Source organism: Ptychodera flava, chromosome 10 (genome assembly GCF_041260155.1).
Source record: "Ptychodera flava strain L36383 chromosome 10, AS_Pfla_20210202, whole genome shotgun sequence".
In the NCBI taxonomy this organism is placed as follows: domain Eukaryota; kingdom Metazoa; phylum Hemichordata; class Enteropneusta; family Ptychoderidae; genus Ptychodera; species Ptychodera flava.
Window position 1 is genome coordinate 24,785,760 of NC_091937.1, and position 22,564 is coordinate 24,808,323.

At 37.3% G+C, this 22,564-nt stretch overlaps 2 protein-coding genes across 2 annotated transcripts in view; both read right to left on the reverse strand.

Moving 5' to 3' along the window:
- Nucleotides 1-740: 740 nt before the first annotated feature.
- Nucleotides 741-5,185, reverse strand: LOC139141571 (transient receptor potential cation channel subfamily A member 1 homolog). The gene is made up of 7 exons (XM_070711163.1): nt 5,078-5,185; nt 4,449-4,764; nt 3,450-3,581; nt 3,233-3,341; nt 1,821-1,912; nt 1,278-1,523; nt 741-842 (listed from the first exon to the last, which is right to left on the reverse strand). The coding sequence occupies exons 2-7, from the start codon at nt 4,500-4,502 to the stop codon at nt 741-743; spliced, it is 735 nt and encodes a 244-aa protein (XP_070567264.1). The 5' UTR covers nt 4,503-4,764; nt 5,078-5,185.
- Nucleotides 4,588-22,564, reverse strand: part of LOC139141572 (myb-like protein X) — a 23,031-nt gene continuing 5,054 nt past the window's right edge. The window contains exons 3-7 of the mRNA XM_070711165.1: nt 19,516-19,770; nt 18,630-18,873; nt 5,576-5,704; nt 5,078-5,208; nt 4,588-4,764 (exon numbers count right to left, since the gene is read on the reverse strand). Of these exons, the coding sequence (XP_070567266.1) occupies nt 4,588-4,764; nt 5,078-5,208; nt 5,576-5,704; nt 18,630-18,873; nt 19,516-19,770 (936 nt within the window). The remainder of the gene's footprint in view (nt 4,765-5,077; nt 5,209-5,575; nt 5,705-18,629; nt 18,874-19,515; nt 19,771-22,564) is intronic.

A 22,564-nucleotide genomic window follows, 5' to 3' on the forward strand; every position in this document is an offset into this window, starting at 1 on the left:
CGAACCTTTTGAAATTTTCAAAACTCGCGTAAAATCTCGTCTTCAAATTGAATTTCCTTATTCTAAACTTAGTCATCAACTTGAAATCTCCAAAAATACCTGGACAATCAAAAATGCCCTTTGTTCAGTGAATGCAGATGATACTCTAAACGTTTCGCATTTACTTAATTAGTAGTTTTTTCATTCCAGTGATTTACTGTCCCTCGTTCACATACAGACAGTTCCATGTTTCCTGGTCGTTGTCGTCTTCGAACCCTGGGCACAGTACTCCTCACGGGATTTTCGGATCGGTCGAAGTTCGATGGAGGGACATACCTGCACATAACGTTTCTAGTCTATTCTTTTCATTTACAGATCGTGACCTTTTACAGTCAGTCTGACCATGCAAGAAACTTCAACATGGGATGTTTTCGACGGATACACTATGTCCCTCGTCCAGTTTTCTACCGCGCATACAGCTTCTGGATTCATTGATATTTCACCGTCATTTTGTAGAAGTCTTGGCTTTTCTATTTGATTTTCATTGATTTAAAAGTTTGATGCATCTATGTATATATTTTGATGCAATTTTGTAAATAGCCAATTTTCATATTGAATAAATGATTTGTTTGAAACTACTACTACTACTACTACTACTACTACTACTACTACTACTACTACTACTACTACTACTACTACTACTACTACTACTACTACTACTACTACTACTACTACTACTACTACTACTACTACTACTACTACTACTTCCAATACAACATATTAGATAAACTAACTTGTAAAGCATGTTTCTTCAACTCTGCCTTTTCTTGAACGCCTTTGATATCATCTACAGCAAGGCCAATCTGAAATGGATAGTACAATGATTAATATGTGCAGAATAAATGCATCGGTGACTTCCAATCATTAATGACGTAGATTAAGAGATAATGAGCACTACTTGAAGGACAGGTGGAGAAATCAATCCTTTATAACCTTGTGTTTTTCATTTCACTTTAAGGTAGGATGCGCCAAGTGAAATACTTAAATGTTTGCTCAAACTTTCCCCATGAATACTCACAAGCAAAATTAAGAATAAAAAACGTGATCACCTTGCAAGTTTTGGTGTTAAAGTTGTCACTTAACAGGGTGTCAGACATATTGACCTCTTTTCTTGCCTAGGTATCATTATAGTGACATCATACAAAATATGTCAAATACCAAAATAACTCTTTACGCCAGGTGAAGAAGATTTCAATTTTGCTAGTGAGTGGGGCCTTGATTATAAATATAAATGTAACCGGGTGAATTGAACCGCTTACCAGAAGATTCATAATTAATATCGCTGCTATTACGATGAATATCGAAAAGATGATGTACGTTACGCCTTCATACCAGACCATCTCTTCAAAGTAATCATGTGACTCCTCATCGAATTCATCTTTGTCCAGATAACCAATGCCGTGAAAAATATCATCGTATTCAAATTCTCCAGTCAACATTACAAAGGTTTTCATGAGGGCGTATCCAAATGAGCTAAACGTAGACTAAAGAGAAAGGTGCACGAGCATATAATATTTGCTGACGAACATTGTCAAAGTTGAGGACATTATCAATATTCACACTCATCGATATTATCATCGCATAATTGGGCTGATGCTGGTAGATAACGTCAATTGAATTGAGATTGACATAATTGAAAATATTTTTTCTTAACAGTCGTTTCTTCAGCAAGGTAGTACGATAAGTAATGTTTACTTTCGGATATTCATGTTCTCGGCAGTTGTGAGAATTTTACAAACAGTGATGTTGTTGAAATTCAAGGTAATCACACGTCACCATACCTGATTCATTAGTAGTGAATAGAAGCTGAGACTGAACGCCAACAGGAATAGAAACAGTATAAGAGAAAAACGTCCAAACGTCTTCAACATATCTGAAAATGCAAAGGTAAATAACAGTGAATACATTACGTGGACTGCTTGTAAGTACCAAAACAAATATACAAAGCCAATAGAAACAAACTATGATTAAAATACCTCGATAAAGGCATTCATTGCTAAATTCAAACGAAAAATTGCTTTATAGATTGGAACATTTTCGATTCTACAAGTTTATGGGGGACTAAATAATCATTTTGGAGAAAAGCGCTTGGTTTAGTAGGCGAAGTAAAGGTCATTCACACGCTCAATAGCATACTTCATTCTGATACAGAGAATTGAGCTCTTTCACAGGTGACATTTCACTTTATACACGTCCGAGGGCTATACCGTTGCAATATTGGGACGTGTGTATCACATATTGCTTATTTACTCAACTGTATACTTTTTGTCGGTCAAGCAAGACATACATGATGTAAATTTTCCGCTTTATTTATTGGCATTTTGAGGTAGATTGTTGATTTTATTGTTCATTAGGCTCATTTTGATTCCTAGCCACGTGATATGCTCTATATGTTGAACTTTCATGAACCGCGCGGAAGAGCAGCCAGCCACCTGTGCTCTCGATTACGAAACAAATGTCTAACATTTTAGATGCTTGGATAGAGCGTGGCCGAGTTAGAATATTTTAAACTGAATTTTAGTGGCAATAGGTTTGTAAAACCCATGACCTGTGAAAAGAATCCTCCAAATCTCGAGATATCTGTTATGAAACCAAATCACTAATTTTGAGGGCATCAATACAAATACGAAACTAGAATTCAAGTTGCAAATTTTAGTTCATTAATACTCATCATATCATAATAAATTCGGATACAGAATTTTCTCTTTCAGGAAATGTGCTTTGTCAAAGAGGTAGGAAGATATTTGGACGATCGCAAGACCACGAGTGCTAGAATTTTTTCAGAAAAATGGAAAAATGTTTATTTATTACGGTCTTCTTACGCAGCTTTTACTTGAAATTGCTAAATCTATTAGTATGTACAGCTTTGCTTTGAACTGCATTGTTCATCACTATATTAAAATACTAGTATGGTATAGATATTCCAGTATGAAATTCAGATAAGTTGGATTATATATTTGCCATACTAAGAAAGGCTTCCGCATTATAATTGTGTATTTATCCATTTCCGAACTTCATATGCCAAAGTGTTCAGAAAGAGAAAAGCATTTCGAATTTACACTGGCAACGAATGAAATTGATATGTGCTTGCTGTCGAAATTGGCAGCTGTAGAAGAATGGTATTATTATGGTTGCTGTAACAGAACAGGAAATGCATGTATAACACTATCAAATTGGGACAAGTGTAATTTACCTGTGAACATTACCACAAACGTTCCAACGTATGCCACTTTCCTGATAAAAATGATCATCTCCATCCAAGCAAAGAATATTGCGAAGGCACCAAAGCACCATTGCCATGACTGAAATATAAGATATTTAATTTTAATCACAATTTAGGTAATATGGATTGATAACGAGAGATCACAAACCGTAAAATAATTGAAAGTAATACACTAGATTGCACATACATATCTAAGTCCAGTAAGGCGTTGCTCCGAGGTGAAATCGAATACAAAGAGGACACTGAACAGATAGATGAACCATTCCATGATATTTTCAAAGGATAGATAGTCTCTTCTCCTAATGCTTGCCTGGAAAATCTGAAAATTGACCGACATATACACATGGTGATGTTATACCAAGGATTTCGGGAGTTAAGATGAGAATATCAAAGCTAATGGGCAATTAGTTCATGAATTGCTGTTTAAAGTTTCTTTCTCTCCGTTTTAAGGATTCAAATGAGGCTCCGTTGTCCTGTTTTGGCAGATGCAGCACATACTATTTGTCAGTGAACGTGAAACATCGATTTGAAACTCTTCTCCGTGTGTATTTAAAGATTGAATTCGGATTTTCGGGCAAAATCAGGAAATCTTAAGGATTATTTATTAATGGCATACTTCTGAAACAAGTGATATACTGGAATATTTCTTAAAGTCCCCCTTTAGAAATTATCACATTAGCCAAAAACTTGATACTTAATTCCTGAAATTCAATATTTCACTTAAAACAAGTGTATATGTGGGGAAAAACGACTATTTCATTTTGCATTATCTGTCCTCATTCTAAAATGGCAGGGGTTGAAAGACTGACACTCAAAAAGTGATTGAAATCATGATAAGTAAATTAAAACGCCTCTTATCGAAAATGTAAGAATTTCATCGCCAAACAAAATAGTCATTTTGTGTAATACCTGCAAGAGTGGAGTTAAGTTCTTTAGAAACCTTGAAATTGGGAGGAAAGAGAAGCCAGGAAATCTGGTGATTTGCAAACATTTGCATAAATTAACACTTCTTTATCACGCAACTTATGACTGCTTGACAAGATAAAAGGTGAACCAACTAATATTTCAATCCTGGTTTAACAAATTACTTAAAATTGAATTAATATTTGCAAAAAAATATTTTGAGCAAAATACGCTGTGTAACGTACAGTGCCCCCTTAAGTAACGAAACTGAGATTAGAGCTACCTCCTTCAAAACTCCAAGAAGGCCAAGAGAATACACAAGCCACTTGCATAACATTGTGAAATTTGGTCGGATATAGTTATCTGCTTCTTGACCGTATTTATCTTCACCATTCGCATACCATACGAGTGTACCATTGACCTCACGGAAATAATATGGTGGGGGTGTTGACAGACAGATATCCGGTCAGCAAAAGAACGAATAAAAGATAGATCATCATTCCTGAATAGTATACTTGTCTGCTGTATGTGTTCCACTTGTGACGTATAAGTGATTTGACAATCGGATGTCCAATGAGAGAACTCTGCTCGTACTTGACCTGCAAAGATAGCGAAAAAGGATCAGCTCAGTAAGCATTGTTCGAGAGCGTACCGTGATATCAATTTCAGTACAATTTTTTTCACTAAATTTTAGAAATATTGTATGAATACTCGAACGTTTCTGCTGTGGCTTGTCCATCTAGAATACAAAGCATGCAAAATTACATGATGATTTGAGCAATCATTAAAGGCACTGACTTTTAAAGTCTTTTGATTAAGATATATGGTTTTGAAAAGGAACAAATGGGTAAAATTCATTGCACTCTTGCTGGCAATTGTTGTGTATGTAGTGAACACAAGAACGACTCTTACCATAATTGTTAAAGGGTGATTTGTTTTGAGGATTAAAGCATTGCTGGTGTAAGGTTTTTCTTCTGTAGTGTTCTCTGTTTGTCTCTGTTTGTCTTCTTTTTTGGCATTTCCGCTCTTGGTGCCTGGCAAATCTGATGGAGAATATCATTATTAAACAAAATTGTGAGTTCCATCGGTAAGCTCAATAATTATCAATGTTCGATGTTTTAAAAATTTGAAACAAACAAACTAACAAGTATAATTTGATATAATCCTCTCATTTTATTCTTTTTGTCCTTCGTAAAAAATATAACAACAGCAAACAACAATAGGCAGACGAACATTTAAGAAGAGAAGAAGAAATGAAAGAAAAGAACAATAACAACAAAAAAAAGTAAGATAACACAAACGAAATCACCAACTTTCTGGTTTATATGTGATATAGTTGAGCCCTACACTTTTGCTCTATGGTGAGAAATTTTAATGATATGTCTTTTAGCATGAATTAGTGGCACTAACCTGTACTCTTCATAAAATCACAAAAAGTGTCATCAATAAAGGAAAAGTCAAATGTGATGCTGTATCCTATATCGGTTCGATCTTTCTTATTTTCCTCGATACATTTGTTCAATACCTCCGTGGCGACATCTTTGAAGTAAGCAAAGAAATGCGTTATTAAAATAATACGGTGATTTCTCGAAAGATTAGATGCACATGTGTGTTATTTATAAATAAATATTTAACTTGTTTTACAATTAAAATAAAAAATATCAATTTGAAATGTTATTGCCTTATGTACCTAACATTGTGGAAAGGGTGGTATGTGTATCACATACTGTAGCGAACCATTTGTTAGTCGGTATTGCATACTAAAATGCATTTTTGCATGAATACTTATCGAGTACTTTGCTGAAACATCTGACCTACTAAAAGACCACGCTTAGCCCTACTCCATAAAGGCATCGTACAGTATTTGTGATTACAACATTCCATCGATAATGAACGATCTGTAGAGTACAGAAATTATAGCAGCTTGAACTTTTTAAATTGGCTTTTATAACTGTGTTGAAAAATTGCTTGATATTGCAACAAATATCCAGTGACTGGCGGACACTGGCGGTCGTCATAGACGTATTTATAACAGGCCTAACATATGTTGAATCAAACATTTTTATAAAGATATCTGTATTAGTGCACTTTTCTAAAGTACCGACACATACAGATATCGATGCGCTCTGCTTTGAAGGGTAATTTCCTGGCGAATGCCAGTCTAGGCAAAGCTAGTTATTTTGTTGCAATGACAAGTAAACAATCGACACTTTAAAGTAGGTAAAAAATATTCCAGTCGTCTGAACAGTAGTTCTGAAGAATGGTCATTTTAAACAGTTCATTACCACTCTAAATTTGGAGGGTCGTTTTCGAACGACTGCGCATGCCCAGATCTCAACTCGATTACGTCACTGACTTCGAAGTCTTCGTGTTTTGATTTTGACATCGGCTAATTTCGCCTTTGTTTTAACGCTATGCAAGGCCAAGTTAGGAAAAATTCGGTCAAGGTTAACCTCGTGACTAACCTCACTACAACATCATGGCAGCAAGAGAGCATGGTAAGTCGTAATTTGCCAACTTTTCGAGCTTTCTGTTTGACGTAATGCGATCGTCACCTCCATGTTTTCAGTATCGGCAGTGACAGGTCAAGCACCTGCAGTTCAAAAATGTCCCATTTTCGCGGTACTTATGTGTTTGTGAGCAATGTCATTCAAGTTATTCAATCGATAAATATAGATGAACAAAGGATGGCAGTTTCATTGAGCTACGTTGACGGGGGACTTGGGGGACATTTTTGAAATCGGTTACCCTTCCAAATTGTATTCGTTTAGCCTGGTCATAGACTCTCGAGAGTCTATGGCCTGGTCAAGCCAGCGAAATTGATGATCGCCGAACTGTGGACGGTTCAAAGACTTTGGAAGTGCAGATTTTTGATATTAAAGAGCTATGTTTATTGACTGAATGTTTCCAAGTTGTCTTTCCCGGGGTTGAGGCATTTATCAAACTTCATAAGATTATTTCCAAATACCCCACACTAGGGTAGTACGTGGGAAGGGTTGACATTGACTTTGCACTTTCCACTGTCCCTTATAAAGTTAAACCACATCGTAAATATGTTAAGCTTCAGCATGCTCGAGATACAGGTTTTAATACAGATACACTGCTGTTAGTCAAACACGTGTATGTCACACATTCAGAACCGACCTAGACACATTGGGCACGGAGTGAAATCAGTTACTTTGCACGTCGCCTTGAACTTAATTCGCATTCCGAAACTTCATCATTATAGTACATACAGTGATAATACCAATGAATTGTCCCCGGGAATTTACCAATGAATGGGCGCTCAGTTATGAACACTGACGAAAATGTACGGCAAAAGCGAACATTGAGGTCTAAATCAGCTTTAAATTGGTGTGTAAACAACCTATTTACCTTCGCTAAGTGATCGGTCCCGGCATTATTAGCCTACCGGTACCAGTCAACTCGCACCTTTTCCAACCAGCCCAGAACCAACTCGCCCGATTCCAACTCGTCCGATTCCAACTCGCCCGATACAGACTCGCCCGATGCCAACTCGCCCGATACTATTTGTGCAATTTTTATGAGTACTTGGTACGTAAAAAAAAGTTTTATTTCTTAAATAGCCTACAACAAATTTCTAACATTGAGAACCATAGGTGCGGCTAGGGCTTGAAATATGTGCCAACGCGAAAAGTTTTTATTTGCGAATTTTCATGTTTTGCAAATCTCTTGAAAGAATAAATTTCGTTCGGTTTCTTTACGTATATAGGAAAGTTACTGCAATACTGGCTCATGTCTTTAGGAACAGTAGGACCGTCTTTTACGAGTTACTGGTTCGGCATGAAAATAGCTGGCCTCTAGCTCTGCATGGCAGGGCTGTGTGTTACCGGCGTTATACGGCCTCCCACCACATGGGCAGAGCTAGCTGGCCTCGGGCCATCGGGTTTGCGTACATGGAATCTACAACTACATCTCAAACAACGAGCAACTTGGCATCGGGCGAGTTGGAATCGGGCGACTTGGTATCGGGCGAGTTGGAATTGGGCAAGTTGGTTCTGGGCGGGTTGGGAAAGGTGCGAGTTGACTGTAATTCGTTACCCGGCTGCACTGTGGCTGGTCATCGTCCATTTCCGCGTCAGATAACGTAGGCAACACGTACGTACATAGATTCCCACTGTAATCTGTTTGATGCGTTCTGGATTGGATACGCATGCGCATATCAAAGTTCACCGAGGTCATCCAATCTGCGATTGCGCAAACGACCCTCCAAATTTAGAGTGGTAACGAACTGTTTTATGTCTGCAAAGATTTTCCACTGACGTCCATCAGTTTCAAACATTGTTTCATATTATAGTTAACTTTAGCCTTCGCAGTTGCAAATAACAAGAAGAAAGAAATTACCTGGCATTTTCTTGATCATTTTCCTCATTGGTGTTTCAAATGTATCTGAAGCTTTGTCCTTTGTCACATTACACATAGCTTGTCTCCATTTTCCATGCCTGATGATAACGAGTGCTGTTTCTCTGGCGTGTTTCGAGGAAAAATGTGAAATAATTTACGAATGGCATATTTACAAACGAATATGAACACTTTAAAAAATACCATGGGATTATGTATTATCACACCAACAGTCTTCTTATTTTTCTTTTGACGTAGATAGATCAAAATTATCGTAACAAATTGCATAAATTTCGTCGCGATTTGTGTTTTACTTACGCGGATTACTTTCATTAAAAGGGCCATTATTTGTAACTTTTGACCATTTTTTACCCCGAAAATTCCATGTTGGAGGCTCATATTTGTTGCAAAATGTTTTATGAAGAAACAAACATGATTAGTGATGTTATAGCCACATAAAACTGCTATTTTTTGTCCAAACGTGTTGCCCTTCCGAGCTCATTTGTTGACGTCTGGCATGCTCAGCATGCTGGGGAGAACGCAGATGTGTTTACGCCGCGATCACGCGAGATGTACAAGTTCACCTTTACTGCGGGCCGGGATCAAACAACATTGCGCCGTGGATTGCCAGACATCTGGCTACGCAACGTGTTCGGACAATGGACTACGACGTAAGTACCGGGCATAAGTTAAATAATAACACACGCCAGCAAGGGCGAGATCACGATTTGTGGATTGTGCTCATGACGGTAATATTGATGATGCCCGAGCCGAAGGCGAGGGCATCATCAATATTACCGTCGTGAGCACCGGCCCGAGGGCAGGCAACAAATCGTGATCTTGCCAGTGCTAGCGTGTGTTATTAATTTTATTACACCGAACAAACACTTTTGTTTTCGAACGTTTGCTCAGAATGCAGTCAAGTGACGATCGAGACTCGCCGCAGTGAAACATTCTATTTGTTGCTCGATCGCAATGTTACATGGTGTTGAAGGTCAACTCAACGTCTAAAATCGAAGACAGTGTTTGTAAATTTTTTCTAAATGTCGTCTTCTTCAGGTCGAGCTAATTTCTTGTATCTTTTCAAATGCTATTGCTGTACAGAAAATACCAAGCAAATGTACGCGATGATGTTGTACGCGCAGAAAGGACGCGCGGTATTCCAGAACGTGGTAGCGGGCTATATCACTGCACGCGACAGGGCTATATCACCTAAGCCACGTTCTATCACTTTTTGTTCTATATCACGTGAGTAAGGCTCAGCCAATCACAGTACCTGGATAATACGTGAGGTGTAATAATTAAATAATAACACACGCCAGCAAGCGCAAGATCACGATTTGTTGCCCGCCCAAGGGATGGTTCTCATGACGGTAATATTGATGATGCCCGAGCCGAAGGCGAGGGCATCATCAATATTACCGTCAGCTAATGGAACTTTAAAGAGTGAAGCGGTCCGTAACCCAGGAGATACGTTTCATTCATAAATCCCATCAATCTGAATTGGATACATCTAATAGTTATCTCAGAGTTATTTAGAATATTTACAAATGGATTAATGAAGTAAATGCAACGACACGATCGAAACAGTAATTTTCATTCTCAGAGATTCCGTGGCGTTTCAAAATATCACACAAGTTTACGACCGTGGCTAGCGCGAAAGATTCCGTTCGATGACACACAGAGTGTACCTCATGCATGTTTTAATGCCCACAACGCTGCCGTCACCGGTCTCTGCCATGCCGGTGTCAACTCGTTAATCCCGATCTCGGTCGTCAATGTTTTCGTCTTAAGGACTTTGATGTTTGCAGTGACATATATCTCACCCGTAGATACATGCTAATTTTACTTGACCGAAACTCTGATTTGAGCTCGAGTGTTGTCGAGTCAACTTTCGAAGTACATCGGATTCCACAGCGCTGCACTGCACAGCTCAACAGCTGATGTCTTCGCTACAGCCTTATGCCGCGCTACAGGTTTGATTCCGAGCGAGAATTTTCGTAATCTTTTTGTATGATGACGGAATTTATCGTTGTTAGTCGAATGACTTTATGCTTGTGCCTCCTATGTCGCTTTCCCGAAGATTATACTGTACTCATTTATTCAGTTGAACTTCCGTTGAGGTGTAGATTTCAGGTTTATCGCCAACCGGGATCGCCAGGTACGACGTACATATTGGGCCTTACGAGGCGACCCGACTGGCGCTGCGACGTTACTAAACTAAGCCATTAAAATAAACGATCGGCGGTATCCCCATTCGATTCTCGGGAACAGCTATAAAGTTTTAGCGACTCGAAATTTCGCTGGACATGCCTTCTGTGTTTCCATGTGTGGATTTATCGGGTCACCTTTTTGTAAAAATGTCATGAGAGCACGACATCGATCACGACAAATCGGTCTAGGTTCACGTCGCGACCCGCATGTATGAACGGTATCATGCAAGAAAAAAGTTCCGGTTGATGATGTGCAACAGGGGTAATTCGGATTTCGTATCCGTCCTGTTCTACGTCAGACAGGTGGAATTCGGGCCAGTTCATGTGATAATTATTTGAAGACAACTCTCCAGAGCATCGGTCACAAGTTCACTTCTTTTGAATGGCAAAACGTACAACGCCCGCTTCGAGTGTAAGTAGGATAATAGCTGTTGAAAGTAAAATATGTGACCAATGACCTTGAAGCAATGCGGTTTTCAACGAATGCATCGTCCTAAAAGTGTTTACAGCTTAATTTTTTTTTGTAATCAACAGAACAAGTTGGCTTCAAAATGTAAAGCAATATATAACAGTTTTCTTACTTGTGATTGTTATCAATGGCAAAATCAAGACAGTTTTTTTCCGTCCCTGTTGCACTTGTTAATATCTGCTCCTTTCTCAAGCAGCTTTCTGACCACCGCTGAGTGTCCATTTGCAGACGCCAGGTGGAGAGGAGTATTCTACAATATGACGAAAAGGTTGTTTTCTGAGGTTCATCAACTCTACAAACAATGGTACTCTTCTCATAGATTAGCCATTCGTGTGGATAAAGGAAACAGTGACCTAGTTAAAACTACTTGTGTACGTAAACAAACGATGGCTGATTTAGTGCTACGATATCCTGATAACCTTTTGAGATCTCAGAAATAACAATACGCTCCTACCACAGTCATGTAATTTTCTGGTTAAGTATTGATCTTCCAAGCTAAAAACACCTTTTCGATAATCTCCTTGCATCTTCATGGTAAACTCCATATTCGTAGTAAATACTGACTTTTCGAGTAAATAAACATATTTATTCGAAGAATGATGAGCCCGAAAAATCTCGCACAAATGCAGCAACGCTTAAAGACACAGAATCTTCATCAGTATTTTCAAACAGCCGAGTTTTATGAATATCATCACTGGCAAATAGTTAGGGTCATTATAAAAACACGACTCATGTATTAACGCTGGCCAAATACTGCAAAGAATCGGCTGGTTTAATATGAAAGTAATGCTGTATGAATTATATTTTACTATGTAAAAAGTCATCATATTTCATACTATAGGAAGACCTAGTTATCGTGTTCTTATTTCACTGAGAAAATGTGACATAAGTGGAACCAGATATGAACTGAATGTGCTCACGTATTTTAAAACAGATTCATTAATAGTTAGTAAACAGACTAGAAAATTTAGCATTTACTCATCTTCGACCTACTAATGTGACCGCTGAATGGATGACTTTGAGTTTGAAAAAATTACAAACTTAGTTATCAGGCATTGAAATTGACTGCTGATGACTCGACATGTATTGACATTTATCAGACACTACTGGACGCATGAAATAATACAGTATGACATGAATTACTGCATACTTTTTTACTGTTATGACGTTGTGTAAAACAATTTTACCGTTGATCTGTCTCATATTAAAGGGTACAAATCAATGAGCAAGGACATGTTATGCAACATAAGTTTGCAGACCTCAGGATAATCACTAACCAAGCAAACGACGCGGAGTGGAAGACAGACTTCTGATAAGACTAGACGTGTATACGGTCTACTGCCAGAGTAACTATCTCTGGCGAGGATTTATTGTATTGTTTTTCAATATTCCTGTCAATAAACCAAATTCATACCAATATAATCGACACCCGTGTGAGGCGTGTAATAAGAACCATAAGATATCTGTTATATCATTATATGTAGCAGGTTTCATCAACTTTCGTGCAGTACTCTCAGAGTTAAATCAATAATTACAAAACTTTATCTAATAATATTGAAATGAGCTAATTATTAACTTGACAAGCCCAATGCTTCTCACTACAATTAAATATTTATCAGATCAATATCTGTAGCAAGTTTCATCAAATGTAATGCTGAAGTTTTGGAGTAATATCGCTAATTACAAAGTTAAAAGTTAATTAAATATGCAAATGAACTCTTACTTAACTCCACACAACTAAATGATTTACACCACAATTAGCTATCTGTCAGATCAGTATCTGCAGCAGATTTCATCACTTTTCTCCAGTTATTTCGGAGTTATATGACTAATTACAAAACTTCATAAAATATGCAAATGAGCTATTTGTTAACTTGACACTGCCAAAAGCTTGTCAGTACAATTAGATATTTATCAGATCAATATCTCTACCAGATGTCACAGACTTGGGTGCCGTAATTTTAGAGTTATATACCTAATTATAAGTTCATTAAATATGCAAATGAACCTTAATTAACTTTACACTACTAAGTGCTTTACACCACAATAAGTTATCAGTCAGATCAGTATCTGCAGCAGAATTCATCAAATTTTTCCAGTTATATCCGAGTTATATGACTGATTATAAACTTCGTAAAATATGCAAATGAGCTATTTATAACTTGACACTGCCTAATGCTCCTAAGTATAATTAGATATATATCAGATCAATATTTGTTGCATGTATCATCAAGATTGGTGCAGGAATTTTAGAGTTATCTCACTAATAACAAAAGTTCATTAATATGCAAATAAGCAGATAATTGACATGACAGTCATAGCATCATCATAAAGTTATGAGATCGTCATCTGTGGAAAGTTTCATGAAATTTTGTGCAGTATTTCTTGATATATGTCGACGCTGTCATTACTGTCTCCATAGGGAACCATTGTACGGAAAACCAGATATGAACTGAATATGCTCACGTGTTTTACAACAGGTTCATTAATAGTAGTACGCTTCACAGAACAATGAGATATATGTTATCACTATATGTAGCAGGTTTTTTTCAACTTCGCAAAGTACTCTCAGAGTTTAATCACTAATTACAAAACTTTATTTAATATGCAAATGAGCTGTTAATTAACTTGACACTGCTCAATGCTTTATGGGACAATTAGATATCCATCAGATCAACATTTGTAGCACGTTTTATTTAATTTAATGCTGTAATTTTAGAGTAATTTCAAATTCGCAAAGTACTCTCAGAGTTTAATCACTAATTACAAAACTTTATTTAATATGCAAATGAGCTGTTAATTAACTTGGCACTGCTCAATGCTTTATGGGACAATTAGATATCCATCAGATCAACATTTGTAGCACGTTTTATTTAATTTAATGCTGTAATTTTAGAGTAATGTCAAATTACAAAGTTCATTAAATATGCAAATAAACCCTAAATTAACTTGACACTGTTCAGTGATTCATAGCACAATTAAATATTAATCAAATTAATATCTGTAGCACGTTTCACAAAATTTTGGTGCCGAAATTTCAGAGTTATATACTAATTACAAAGTTTATTAAATATGCAAATGAACCTTAATTAACTTTACACTACTAAATGCTTTACGACACAGTTAGATATCTGTCGTATCAGTATGTGCAGCAGTTTTCATCACATTTGATGCAGTTATTTCGGAGTTATGTGACTAATTATAAGACTTCATGAAATATGCAAATGAGCTAATTATTAACTTGACACTGCTCAATGCTTCTCAGTACAATTGGATATTTTTCAGATCAACATCTGTAGCAAGTTTCATCAAATTTAACGCTGTAATTTTGGAGTAATATCACTAATTACAAAGTTCATTAAATATGCAAATGAACCCTTAATTAACTTCACACAACTAAATGCTCTACACCACAATTAGATATCTGTCGGATCAGTATCTGCAGCAGATTTCATCACATTTGGTGTAGTTATTTTGGAGTTATATCACTAATTACAAAACTTCATAAAATATGCAAATGACCTATTTGTTAACTTGACACTGCCAAATGCTTCTCAGTACAATTAGACATTTACCAAATCGTTATCTGTACCTAATTTCACTGACTTGGGTGCCGTAATTTCAAAGTTATATACATAATTACAAAATTCATTAAATATGCAAATGAACCCTTAATTAATTTCACACTACTAAATGCTTTACACTACAGTTGGATATCAGTCAGATCAGTATCTGCAGCAGATTTCATCACATTTGGTGAAGTTATATCGGAGTTATATGACTAATTATAGACCTTCATAAAATATGCAAATGAGCTATTTATTAACTTGACACTTCCTAATGCTTCTAAGTATAATTAGATATATATCAGATCAATATTTGTTGCAAGTATCATCAAGTTTGGTGCAGGAATTTCAGAGTTATCTCACTAATAACAAAAGTTCATTAAATATGCAAATGAGAAGATAATTGACATGACACTCACAGTATCATCATAATGTTCTGAGATTGTCATCTGTGAAACGTTTCATGAAATTTTGTGCAGTATTTCTTGATATATGTCTACACTGTCATTACCGTCTCCATAGGGAAACCATTGTACGGAAAAAAAACGATATTGCATAACTTCATTAATATGCAAGCCACACTAACCAAAATCTAATCAGTTCTTGCAAGTAGCATATGGTACCTGTGTACCAAATCTGACTTGAATCCGTTCAGGCGTTTTTGAGTTATCGTGTAAACAGACAGACAGACAGACACACACACACACACACACACACACACACACACACACACACACACACACACACACGGACAGACAGACAGACATCGCTATGACAATAACCCACGTGTTTACACACGCGAGCTAAAATGATATTGCATAACTTCATTAAATGCAAGCCACACTAACAAAAATCTTATCAGTCATTGCAAGTAGCATATGGTACCTGTGTACCGAATCTGACTTGAATCTGTTCAGGCGTTTTTGAGTTATCGTGTAAACTGACAGACAGACAGACAGACAGACAGACAGACAGACAGACAGACAGACAGCACAGACAGACGGACAGACAGACAGACATCGCTATGACATTAGCCAACGTGTAAACACGTGAGCTAAAAAGGGCAAAAGCATCTTCAAAATGTTAAAATTGTTTTCGATTTACGTCTCTTTGCATTGTAGGAGGGATAGCGGAGTGTGAAGAATCCACAAAAATGCAGATTTTCAAAAGATTTCAGTTTTCATCTTAATAAAGGTCTTGCCACCACATTTTCAGCAGGATTTCACTATAAAGTGACTTTTCTATGTACACTTCATACCTTTGTTTTGTCCAAGGGATCAACGATACACCCTTTTCTAAGCAGTAGATCGACAGTTTCTATCCGGCCCTTTGAAGCTGCGCAATCCAAGGGAGTCCATTCCACTTCCTTTCTTTATTTTACAGGAAGAAAAGGTAAGTCGCAGATGTTGGTTCATCTAATATGTTTCTGTTAGAAATCTGAATGGCTGAATGAACTAATGGATGAAAGAAAGAAAGAAAGAAAGAAAGAAAGAAGAAAGAAAGAAAGAAAGAAAGAAAGAAAGAAAGAAAGAAAGAAAGAAAAAACGAATGAATGAATGAATGAATGAGTCAGTAAGTGAGAGTTAATGAGTGTGTTAGTGAGTGAGTTAGTGTGTGAGTAAATCAATTTACGTCAATTAATGAATTGCGGGCAGGAAAATATGGAGGACTGAAAAAGGCAAGGCTGTAGCAAGAAGGAAACCTACACAAAAAGAAGATTCCAAGACAGTTAACCCAAGGACATTTACCAACACGACACCTATGCTAACATTATCTCTAGCTCCAGGTACACAATACCGTTGAACTTAAGAACAAATTGAAAGATAGCAAGCAAAAAGGGGGAACCCAAAACATGTGTCAAACATAATAAACCATGAAGGAGGGAAAATATTTGAAGGTGCATTGTTCATGTTTAACGGCAAAATATGTAGGTTAAATTGTAAAGGTTTGTACTAAGCTAGAATATACTGTATATAAACAATACCTGATCTCAGCACACACTTTCCAGGTCACTTTTGCAGCCAAGTATTTCACTGTCTTACGATGCCCCCCAAATGCTGCAAGATGGAGTGGTGTGTTCATTGTGTCATTCTTGGCATTTATGTAGGCTGTCAGATCGAGCGGTGTGTTCGTTTTGTCTTGCTCGGCTTTTATGTAGTCTGTCTTCTCTTCTTCATTCCTTAGTTTAGGTTACTGACTATCGGTAAGGACCTGTGTCTTCTCTTCTTCATTCCTTTGACTTTGTTTATCGATCAGGGTACGTACAATTCTGAATTTTACGAAAACACGAAGGAATCAATTAACCTTGCATTACGGCTGAAATTCATTATGAATCGAAAAATACCAAAATAATTATTCCTTCCATGCTTGAGAGGCCATCTTTCATGAAATGTAGTGTAACACCATGTCTTGCCTAAACTATTCGGCAATTCAAATTATCTTATTTGGAATGTTTAAATCGCACATTTCACCCACGAATAAAAAGGATATCCTTACTCGACATGTCCTTTCGCAGCAGCAAAGTGTAAAGGGAGATTTTCTTCAAAATTTTGTAATGCTAATTTTGCTCCTGCATTAATCAGTTCCTGAGAGCAGATAAGATACGTTTAAGTCAAAATGTTAGTGCCTTAGCAGGGCTCGAAATTAGCGGTAGTCCAGCGTCCTCAGACTACCAACTTTTCCCTAGGGCTACCAAAATCCATGAAATCGTAGCCCACACGGACTACCAAAGACCGGACAAAATTCAGTCAGAACTTGGCGTGCAATGTCCAATATCTGAACATACGTACTTGAATTACAGGCACTGGAAGTGATGGTCAATGAAAACGCATTTTCATTGCATTTTGATCACAATGTATCAATCACGGGCAATAGCTCCTCCCTACAGAAAGCCCATGGTCTATTTTAGCACTGCTACACTGTATATCTAGTCTCGACGTGCTGAGAAAGTCGTGGTCGGTGTCATGACTACTTTCAAATTTTCATACAACTCTGAGAATGATACAAGTTGCCTATAGATCACCAAACGTTTGAGTATCACTGTTATCCATAAAGTCAAAAAAAGATCGTTTCTGTCACCGCGTGTGTCATTTCAGAAGCTGCGTGTCATGGCATTTTTATTGGGTTACATACTGATCAGTACAGCTATCCTTGATATCCCTGTTTGCATGTCCAAAAATCCTAAACAGATAACGGAAGTATTATGCAGCCAGTGATAAAAGACAATAACTTGCATCAATACTGCCAAACCAGCATTGTTAAGAAAAAAGGGAAAAAAGAAAGGCGCGTTACCGCATCACTTTTGCTAAATGTCAAGGACCAGAAACATTTTTTTTTTGGGGGGGGGGTGCTTTTACCTGTTTTTTCTTTGGTACTAGATGTGTAATTATTCACATCTAATGACTAGAAAATTCCCTTCATGGGCAGAATCTTAAAAGATTGCTTTTTCTTGTCTGGTTAATGAAAAACAATATCCCTAACTAAAATATGCAGGGCTACCAGCCATTGTCACCGGGCTACCAACTTCAGAAAATGGTAGCTCAAGTGGACTACCAGGGGAAAAAGTTAATTTTGGCCCTGCTTAGGTAAGAATATTATACAAGACTTGGGTTTTGTTAATTGCAATCAATTTAGCATAAAAAATATCCTGATTATGTTAGTAATACATAGGAAAAATGTATAATATGCTAGCTTAGTACAAACCTTTACAATTTCTGTATATCCCTTCTTTGAAGCAATGTGTAAAGGTGTATTGTCATAATTGTCTGGATGGTTTAGTAAATCGATCGTTTGTTCGATTTGCTTGTCGAGGATGCTATCGTCCTCTTTTTTGCCACTTTTATCCTTATTCCCACCTCTGGAAAATATTTTTGACCATATGTTTCCTTTATTTGCGGCCGGGCCACTCTTTGCTGCCACGGTGTCCTTCTCCAAAACAGTTATATCTGACGCATCTTGCGAGTTAGAGGTTACTTTGTCAGACCCGGACTTTTCTATGGTTGTGAATTCCTCATTCGTCTTCATTGACTTGCCAGGTTTTACGTTTTGTTTTTCCAACTCCTTCGTGTTTTTACGTTCATCCTTTCCTTGCTGTGAGGTCTATTAAAGAAGAACGGTAGGTAGTTATTAGTATAACTGTTTGTCTGTAAAGCTCCATTAATAATGGTAACAAGAAATACGAAATAAGGCGTATATATAAAGTGGGTGCTGAGATAACAAAGCAAACATGATAGAATTGTGACAATTGAAAATTTTGTTATCCAGAGATACGTATATTTGTATGAAATAAATGTAAAATTATGAGGGAATAAGAAAAAAAATCGGGGGCCGGCGGGGGGGGGTGGTTAGATTAAAGCCAATACAGATCTAAGAGAGTCATTTATACTCTGTATTATACTTCTGGGTTGTCTCCTTCGGATATTGGTCAATTTTACCTTTAATAACAGTAACAGACATTGAGGTACCAAAACACTTAAAATTTTCTGTTGATGTAATATCATGGTGATTTGCACTACGAAATGATCGCCAAAGTGCGCGCATGATAGAAATGCTGCAGCATATGAGATGAAATTCCTCGAAGCTGGATTTTCTTATCATACCCTATTTGTAGCTTGTTGATTACATTTTAATCAAACTGTAGAGGAATAAGTCGTAACCAGCGATATCACTCTAGACGGGATGGCGATATGAGAAGAAGGGAACAAAGCAATAAATTGTGTTAACACGTAATGCTGGTATCACCTCATGCGATCCGTCTCCGCTCTTCTCCACCACGCCTACATTTGAGGAATCCGGTTTGTCTGAACCTACTGCCAAGTCTGCAGTCCTTGCCTGCTCTTCTTTTTCCTTTTCGCCTAGGTTTTTCACCTCATGCGATCCGTCTCCGCTCTTCTCCACCACGCCTACATTTGAGGAATCCGGGTTGTCTGGTCCTTCTGAGTCTGCGGTCCTTGCCTGCTCTTCTTTTTCCTTTGGGTCAAGCTTTTTCAATATTTCCTATTTAAAAAAGGAATAATTGATTCCTTTGATCCATGCACATTCTGTAACTTGATGGAGACGTCCTCATTACTAGCCAGCAATTTTTGCCAGTCAAATATCTTTAAGCATTATCTTTATATCATATCAATAAATAACAGAGAAGATTGGGGATGGAGGTATGAACAAGTGAAGAAAGTTCATCACTATTTAACGAAATCCTTCATTTGCATATATCTGAAAGGAGGGGCATCTTGAATGCACTAGAGCATGCATTCAAACTGAATAATGGGTTTCTCCATGATTAAGCAATAAAGCACACCCAGCGATGGTATACCCAAGATTTTAACCAGTTCACGGCATATATGCACGAGCGATAGCGAGTGCATATATGACGTGAAATGGTCAAAATCGAGTGGTATACCGTCGCTGGGTGTGATTTATTGCTATTATATCATAACAGTATATCTTTGCAGCGCGCGTACTAATTACTGACAAGTTCTGGGGTCCCGTTCTCGTTCGCAAAGGAAATTTTCGTGAAATTTGACGGTTTTTTTTTTTGGGGGGGGGGGGGTCGTTGATAAAATAATGGAAATGACAGACTCTGTTACATTTATTTATGGGTACGGGCGAGAGCAGAGCCAAAATTAACGGTCTTGGCAAGCCTAGCCCTTTAATTTTTGGCTTTCCTCTCGCCCTTGCCCATAAAGCGCGTCGTCCGATTTTTCTACAGACTTACGGCTCTCCAATATGCTTTCATTATATTACTACATTACTTTTTAAGATTACTTAGAGGTGATACACACATATAATCTGATGGTGGCGGTCGATTATGTAAACATTCAAAAGTCATACAGTTTCAGGTCAGTTTATACAAAAATCTGATGCAAAGATGTAACTCAAAAAGAACTCAATTGATGGGTGGAAAAACAGGTTTTTCGAGTCCAGTGTTCTTTCAGACTATTTTGCACCTTCGATTTAATTTGAAATACTTGTACACGACCTGTGAAATAAAATCAACATATCGCACTGTTTCCCGTGGCATGTTGCCAATTATTTCGAGAGAAATGGTAAAAGCACTTCTACTCCCCTAAAGTTTTGTATTAGGGACACATTGACACCACATCCATCATGGTTTGTGTTCTTGTATGCATCTTTCCATCATAGGAATAATAAACTTTATACTCTTACTGAGTCCAGTGGGCCGCAAGTCGGCTACCGCCTTCTCTGCATAACTACACATAATGCTATGCCTTGTAACCGATAATATGCAAACATTAAACTCTCGTGTGGCATCGATTCTAGGAATCAGAAGGCGATGGTTAGAAGTTTAGTTTTCTTGGCATTGCAATACGCGATTACTTATTTTAATTCAGATAACTTGTTCGTTATCAAGCTTTCAGTTCGTAGAAAAACAATGGTCGTGTTACATACCTTCACTACGTCAATATGGTTATGCTCGGCAGCCAGAAAAAGGGCCGTTTTACCATATTTATCACGTTTTGTAATATCTGATTCACATTTAAGTAGATATTGAACAGTATCAAGGTGTCCATATCGTGCTGCAACTAACAAGGGAGTTCTTAGGTCATCGTCTTCAAAGCTTAATCCTTCACGATGTGTTTCTTCTTCACCACTAAATATACAAACAATTGGAAAAAACAAAGATATTTGACATGCTCGTAGATAAGCATATATCATTTCGTAGTACTTTCGTGTTGTCAATTGGCCATATCAAAATACTGACATATTAAATAAATCGTGCGCAAACACCTATGTAGACTGAAAGTTTGTTTTTTTACTTACGTTTGCCTCAAAAGAGCGATTAATCTCGTGCCGACCGTGTGTTGCTGCAATATACATAACTTCGCGTTTAAGCGTTAGCTCCTTTGTCAATTTTTCCACTATTTCCTTTTCAACATCTGATTGTGATGGTTTCCGTATCAAACGTTCAGCTGCATCACGGGTACGTACTTTTGCGCCTAGAAAATCGATATAAGAAACCCCTTGAAATTGTAGTCTCAATGATAAAGCTTTCTCAGTGGTTTATTGTATTTGTGAGACAAAACATACCAGTAAGGCATTCTAGGTTACTCTTTCAGCGTTTATTTTGCTAGTTTCCTTGTAATTTTATACAAACCTAAAATTTACATTATACTACATGTTTCAGTCATCGCAATATGTAAATAGTTTACCGCTAGTTTTGTACAGGAATTTAAAATACTATTTTATGGAGAAATATAATCAATTTAGATATTTAGAAACATTCATTGTATGAATCAATGTGGTCATAAAAGTAACCAAAAAGGCTGTATGGGTAAATCTCTTGTCTAGGGAAACTTCAATACAATTGACATATTGTGTAATCTAGGTTAAATGTAACACTCCTCAACAGTTGAAGGTTGGCAAATCAAATGACCTTGTCATTCAAGTGCTGCCAACCCTTGCTTTTAACTAATCAATCTTTACCCCACATGTTGAGTAGTATCAGACAGACATGAGTGTTTTATAGACGATGACGATGATCATTACAGCGGCATCGACGAGGACGATAATGATGAAGATGATGATGATGATGATGATGATGATGATGATGATGTTAATGCGCATGATAGAGAGGAGAGAATGAGAAGTAAGAGAAGGGCCTGCGAGTACTTTCTTTTGTTGAACACAATGACAGAGCAACCAATAAATTATATTTATCGCCTCCTTTCCTTTAAACTTACCGTATTGAAAACAAAAGTTGACCAATTCTACCTTATCACTGTGCACGGCCCCGTGCACGGCATTCTCAAGGGCAGTACTTCCCGTATTG

Excerpts from the sequence above, each read along its gene's own strand:
- LOC139141571 (XM_070711163.1), bottom strand. The coding sequence starts at position 4,502 with ATGTTATGCAAGTGGCTTGTGTATTCTCTTGGCCTTCTTGGAGTTTTG. Across the intron at positions 3,582-4,448 it reads TTCTTGGAGTTTTGAAGGAG|ATTTTCCAGGCAAGCATTAG; the intron begins GTAGCTCTAATC and ends GTCAATTTTCAG. Across the intron at positions 1,524-1,820 it reads ATTCACTACTAATGAATCAG|TCTACGTTTAGCTCATTTGG; the intron begins GTATGGTGACGT and ends CTTTCTCTTTAG.